Source organism: Trichoplax adhaerens, genomic scaffold (assembly GCF_000150275.1).
Source record: "Trichoplax adhaerens TRIADscaffold_2 genomic scaffold, whole genome shotgun sequence".
NCBI lineage: Eukaryota > Metazoa > Placozoa > Uniplacotomia > Trichoplacea > Trichoplacidae > Trichoplax > Trichoplax adhaerens.
In genome coordinates this window covers 328640-334809 of record NW_002060944.1, presented here as the reverse complement: position 1 = coordinate 334809, position 6170 = coordinate 328640, and the positions used below count along the sequence as shown (strand labels likewise).

At 29.7% G+C, this 6170-nt stretch overlaps 1 protein-coding gene across 1 annotated transcript in view; it reads right to left on the bottom strand.

Annotated features, from left to right (window-relative positions):
- TRIADDRAFT_52882 (uncharacterized protein) overlaps positions 1 to 3992 on the bottom strand; it is a gene marked incomplete at both ends in the record, with an annotated part of 5312 nt that extends 1320 nt beyond the window's left edge. Inside the window, 11 exons of the mRNA XM_002109113.1 lie at positions 1762 to 1809; positions 1941 to 2006; positions 2534 to 2590; positions 2709 to 2756; positions 3037 to 3087; positions 3191 to 3238; positions 3350 to 3397; positions 3510 to 3560; positions 3664 to 3711; positions 3807 to 3860; positions 3934 to 3992. Coding sequence (XP_002109149.1) covers positions 1762 to 1809; positions 1941 to 2006; positions 2534 to 2590; positions 2709 to 2756; positions 3037 to 3087; positions 3191 to 3238; positions 3350 to 3397; positions 3510 to 3560; positions 3664 to 3711; positions 3807 to 3860; positions 3934 to 3992 — 578 coding nt within the window. The remainder of the gene's footprint in view (positions 1 to 1761; positions 1810 to 1940; positions 2007 to 2533; positions 2591 to 2708; positions 2757 to 3036; positions 3088 to 3190; positions 3239 to 3349; positions 3398 to 3509; positions 3561 to 3663; positions 3712 to 3806; positions 3861 to 3933) is intronic.
- Between the last annotated feature and the right edge of the window lie 2178 nt (positions 3993 to 6170).

The window sequence follows — 6170 nt, the reverse complement described above, 5'->3', positions numbered from 1 at the left end:
TGCTCTCATTAGCTAGTTAGTTGACGATTGACCGTATAGTATACGCGTGTAGTTAGAGTAGTCTTGGATGTCAAGACTACCTTGATTTAATAAACTAATTTAAAAGCATAAGTCTAGTCTACTCTTAACCCATTGGGGGCACATTTGGCTGTTATAGCCTTAGTATTTATACGGATTTAAAGACCCAGATTTCCTTGTCGTGAGCTGAACACGACAATACCCAATTTCAAATCAATACGATGACATCATTTAGTTCTAAATTACGCGTACACTCTAAAATAGCGGCATCAGTTATGAGATGTATCATACCACTGTGATTTTAGAGAATGATGGAGCTGCTTATTATCGCTGCTTAATCTTTTGGAATAACTTCGTTAGATAAATAGATTCATGACTAGAGATAACTTTTTTTGCGTTTCCCGGGATTTTACCAAAAATTATCACGCAAGTGCTCGTACAGTACTATATATTTCGGCACTTACGAATAGGTATCATACAAAAATCGGGCTTCACGAAGACACATCCTACGAAACCATACATTCAAATTTTAATATTTTCGTGCGGAAGGTTTAATCGATAGCAGTAAAAGTACAATTAGATGTTTACTTGCTACACACTGCATCGCGACCTGATGGTAAAATCGACTATGTGGATATTTTATAGCTAATTTAGTTTTATTTTCATATAAGTTAAGCGCCTGAGAACTAATCTCTATGTAGGCAATCATAAAATTAGAGTTTCACCCTCAAGCAGCAGTTCATAATATAATTAATTAATTATAAATCTGTGTATCGACTGATACACTATCCTCACCAAGCTATGTAATATACATCCCTCTGTTACTCTATTACAGACTATGGAATGACTAACTGTACAAGTCACGGCCGTTTTCAATCGTTAAAATTTAATAATTTAGGTCGATCAAATTACGTACAGTAGTTAAAAATTAATTTATCTCGTAACTTTTTGACGGCATTAGAATAAACAGAATTTTATTTTTAAAATATAGTAAACCGGTATAAGTGTTCAATTACTACAATTTATATTAGACTGGTTACTATAATCCCATTTACGGTACAGAAGCAATATATTAAATCGAGGTACAAAGAACTATGATAGAATTTGAATTTATTATTTTATCTGTGTTGTTACTTACTAAATTTTAGAGATTCGAGCGGATTCAATTCTATGTCATATATATTACTTAAGATATTGCAATAACCCATACCTTATTTTTATGAATATTTTACACGGAAAAGAAAAGATTCATTCAGATATCCCAAGTGAAAGATTTATAATTTATTTAAATAGAAGAAAATAGAGAAATCTATATATGTTCCGTACCCAATTATATTTATTGATCAAAATTACGAATTACAAGCAACACCGCAATTTCCAAAGGAAAATATCACATAATCAATATAGTAGAAATCGGCATGAAACTAATACAGAATTAGAATGGCATTTGTTCAAATTTAATTTATAAAACTGAAAGCTATCTAAGCTTATTGATCATAAGTGTTTTAATATATCTATTGCAATTTAAAGCAAAGTATCAACTAAGAATAGATCATAACAATAAGGAAAAAATGATATTGCAAATCCAATCTACAGCGAAAAGATTACTAAGTTATTATGAATCTAAGTGCAGACTCATCCATATCTATTTTACTTATTCTACGATAAAACAAATGTTTCCAAGAGATGAACAGGTCTTTCAAAGCAGTTTGAAGATTCGGCTAAAGGTTCTTTCAACTTTACCGGTTGACAGACTCTACATAACCATTACCTCCTTCAATAGAACCTGAACTGCAGGAAAAAGGAATTTAAATTTATTACTCGCTATAAAACTTCATTTTATACCAGTTCATTGACCACTTAGCTCAGTAAGCAACACTCATCATAGACTACTAGGTTCGTTTGATGATCGTCTCACTTACGATTGATATGTAGAATTTTCTTCGCAACTTCCGATCTCATTCTCCCTGGTGTGATTGTTTTTATCACTTTAATAGCAAATAAAATCGCAACGAATATGCATAGTTATTACTATAGAATTTTCCCTGCTAGAGAATATTTCACATTGGATTTTAAATGTACAGGACTAAATACATCCTGATCTATAATATACAGCTCATGATAATGACAAGAAAATATTTACATCTGCTTGATGGAATTGTCAAGAAGCTGTTGAGTGTTTTCATCACTAGCAGTTATAAGCGCAAAATTAGCTGTATCTTATTAACATAATTTTATTTGCGTAGTAAAGCAAAACTTATATAGGATACGTAGTAACTATCGCAATAGACAAAATTAAAAATACGAAATAGTCAGATTTATCCAACAGTGCAATTTTTTTAAATTGTCATTGAAGATTTTGCTTTATTCTACATATTGTAAACTAATAATACAGTATAATGATTAATCATTGCTTTGTTGTAGAGTGAAAGAATGATTAGAGATACTTTGTGCCCACGATTAAAAATAATTTATCCACAAAAATTAATTGCTCGCAACCACAAGTTTGTCGTACCATAGTAAGCTCGAATTATCATGTGGTAAATTAAGAGCTTCTTCTCCAGAACTGATACTAACAAAAAAAGAATGAATTATTCATCAGATATATATATATAACCAGCATAGTTGTAAGCTTCTCTATAAGCAAAACCATGAAACCAGTGAATGCAAAATACAGTTTCATATCATACCAATGACGTGAGCCATCATCTACCAAGTCGATAACTTCTTCTGTAGCTCTAAAATAAAAAATTGTGCCCTAATTTATTTTTGTACGGTAAATGGCCATTAACTCCTATCCTAAGATAATTAAAACTATTCCGACATATGACGATTTAAATTTGTTTAAAAATATTTCTTGTCATGACTGATTAATTATTAATTATCAACTAAAACAACATTAACTTGCACAGCTCTGAGCTAATGATAATGTTGACCTTATATCAGTTTATTTGCAGCTACCCTTGGTAATAGAATTTATTATAGCTTTATTATATTCTGGAACCTTATTTGACTTACCTCCCTTGCGCAGACTGTTTATCAGCTAAGCTGACACTTATTTCTGCAATACTAAATAATGGACATGACTTAAGCTTAAACAATAAAAAATTCTCTTAAAAAATCTTATCCAAGATTTACAATTGGATGTTATTTCGACATAGTTTAAACTTACTCCTCCTGTAATGAGCAATTATCCGTTAAACTGATGTCTTGCGTAACTCTATAAGCAGCACCAATTATAAATTACGTAATATATTGCAATCTGTAGTACATACTTATAACTAGTAGTAGATTTATGATCTGACATCTTAGTATTCAGAGCATGCCTTACTTCTTTCGGGCTAAAGGATCTTCTATTAAATCAATATTTTCCGTAGTTCTGATATTATTGATGTTAGTGCGGTTTTAGTTTACACGTTGCAAAATTCGATACTACCTATTGTACATAGCTGTAATTGTTATAGTAATTTCCTAGCTAAATTCTGTCTTACCGCTCTTGAGCTAAACAATCATCCACTGAATCTATACCATTCCTAGCAATTCTAAAAGCCATAATGTCATCATTTAAAAAATAAATTACGTATGCAAAGTATGTCAATAAATATATATTATCTTGATACATTCCGCCAGCTATCTATTTCTTACTTCGAACGAGGTGATTTTTTAATTATCGAGCAAGAATCTTCTACTGAACTGAAAATTAATAATATCTTTTCAAGTCAAAATTTAATTTTAATACTGCTGAGTAGTTATAGAATGTAAGATAAAATTGTAAGAGTATTCCATACCTCGATTCTTGAAGATTTTGATAGCTTGCGTCATGATCATTAGATTGTTCAGGACTGAAATAACGGTAGAAAATCTCAGGGTCGATTATTTTTTAGGCTATCAATAACAATCTATATAGATTTTTACCAGCTTTTAAGAAAGTATGATAATAATTTTAACATACGGCTATGAAAATTTAAGCCCATAGTGACTTTTGAATTATAAATATTTACATCATTTAGAAGCCGTTTCGAAATTGTTCAAAATTTTAATGTAAATTGTTTACCACAATGAAATTACGATAATGTAATTGATAAAATAGTTATATAAATGCAATCGAACAAATTTACAAGCTAATTAATTGACTTCATCATCATTACCGCTTCTCCTTATTGCAAATTTCTCGGTTATTAATACTGGAACTGTAAAAATTGAAATTACTAGAAGGTGAAGCTAATTTAACGAAAATGTTATCAAAGCAATCTAGCGGAAATAAACATACGATGTAGAGGCTAAATTGAAATCAGGGCTTTGCCCAGGTTCTTTACTACATTACATAAATAGAAAAATGTGCTTTATCTTATTAAATTGAAAAGCAGCCTAGCAGTTAGTACTAAAATTTATCACTTATGTTCATAAAAGATTACTCCGTGTAAAATAAAATTGTTTTAGCACATAATAAATTATAAAAATGTTAATTTCTAGTTTGCGTAATTTCTGTATTTGGTCAGAATTAAAGTTAAGCTCGGAGTTAATAGGCAATTAAGATTGAAATTTTTAATTGGCTCCAAGCTAATCGTTCAAGACTTGGATATTTCGATCGCTAGAACTTAAGCAAAGCGGATTATAAGTAATGCTATGTTATAACATAGCATTACATAAATATAAAGTGGCGTATATTGTAAGCATAAAAACATGAATTACATGACATTAGATAAATTTCCCTTAATGTTAACGGTACTTTCTTCTCTACATTTAAAATGATAAACGTTTAAATTTATATTTCATCATAGTAGCTTGCAAGGAAAAATATGCAAAACAGTAAAATTTATCTTTTATAGCAGCAGTTTATGAGAGTAAAAATATAGCTTACGATATATTGGATGAACTTTTCTCAGTATTTTCGAAGCTTTCTTCTCTATAATATAAATTATGTAAAGAATTAGTTTTATTTTATCTCAGCAATTTATAAATATAAAATGTATAAATTACGCCATTTTAATTGCAGCTTCCATATTGATTTGGACTCTGTCTCTATAATTTACAATAAGCAAATCATATCCATTCATATTTATCATACTAAATATGCAATTCCTCCTGTATGTCTAGGAGATAACGCAGAAGCCGTAATATAACCATCTATTTGTTCGAACACAATACTTTGAAAATTACCTATAAACTTCAATTGGAATATCCTTAACTTGAGCATTTCTATCGACAAAATTTACATTTCGTAGAATCGTAATATAAGCAGGAAATTACAAACTTGACAAGAAATTTATAAATACTGGTATATGTCATACGTAATATTCGAGGAATCAGCTTTAGTCTCTTGCATGATTTCTTCACTAAAATAAGCAAACTTTTACTTTTAAAATTTATCATACTTTAATCCAACTATTGATGTAAAGAATTACATCTTACGCGATATTTTATACGTTCGAATTACCTCTTTGCTCTAATTTTATCCACCTTCTCGCGAGTGTCAACGTTACTATTAATGAATTAGCTTAGATTTATTACAAGAGAAACGTACTAAAAAATTATATTGAGGTTTACGAGAATTAAAAACGCTATTTACGCAATATCAGACGAATCTTCTTTTACAATTTGCCCTTTTTCTGCTCTATAATTTTATAAAATTCAAAACGCGAAATCTTGTATTTTTAATAATGTCAACCAAAAGATGAATTCTAGCCATTTAATATCATTTACTTACTTATTATTAACTATGTCTTTATCAGCATTTACAACATTTTCGTTACTAAATATTTAAGTCATAAGAGAAATAGTTATAAAAATCTTACGATATTTCAAGTGTGTTTACGCTTAACCCTATATATTCAATACTTAAACCTTGATCATGGGAACATCTTGCAAACATTAGTGAGTAAAATAGTTATGAAAATGTGATTTAAGCTAGACAAAGTATATGGATGAGTGATATACAAAGTGAATATAACTATTTCTGGTTCTAAAACGTAACATCGGGCATAGAAAATACTGTAGAAGCCAGTATGGTATAATCAATCTTAGTTAAAATTTTTGATAGCGAAAAGAGCACCAATTCAGAATTAAGGATTTCCTAAACTAGCCAATACAATTAGTCTACCGATATAAGTTTCAATAGAATCCATAACATAACATAGATTACCAATCCATTG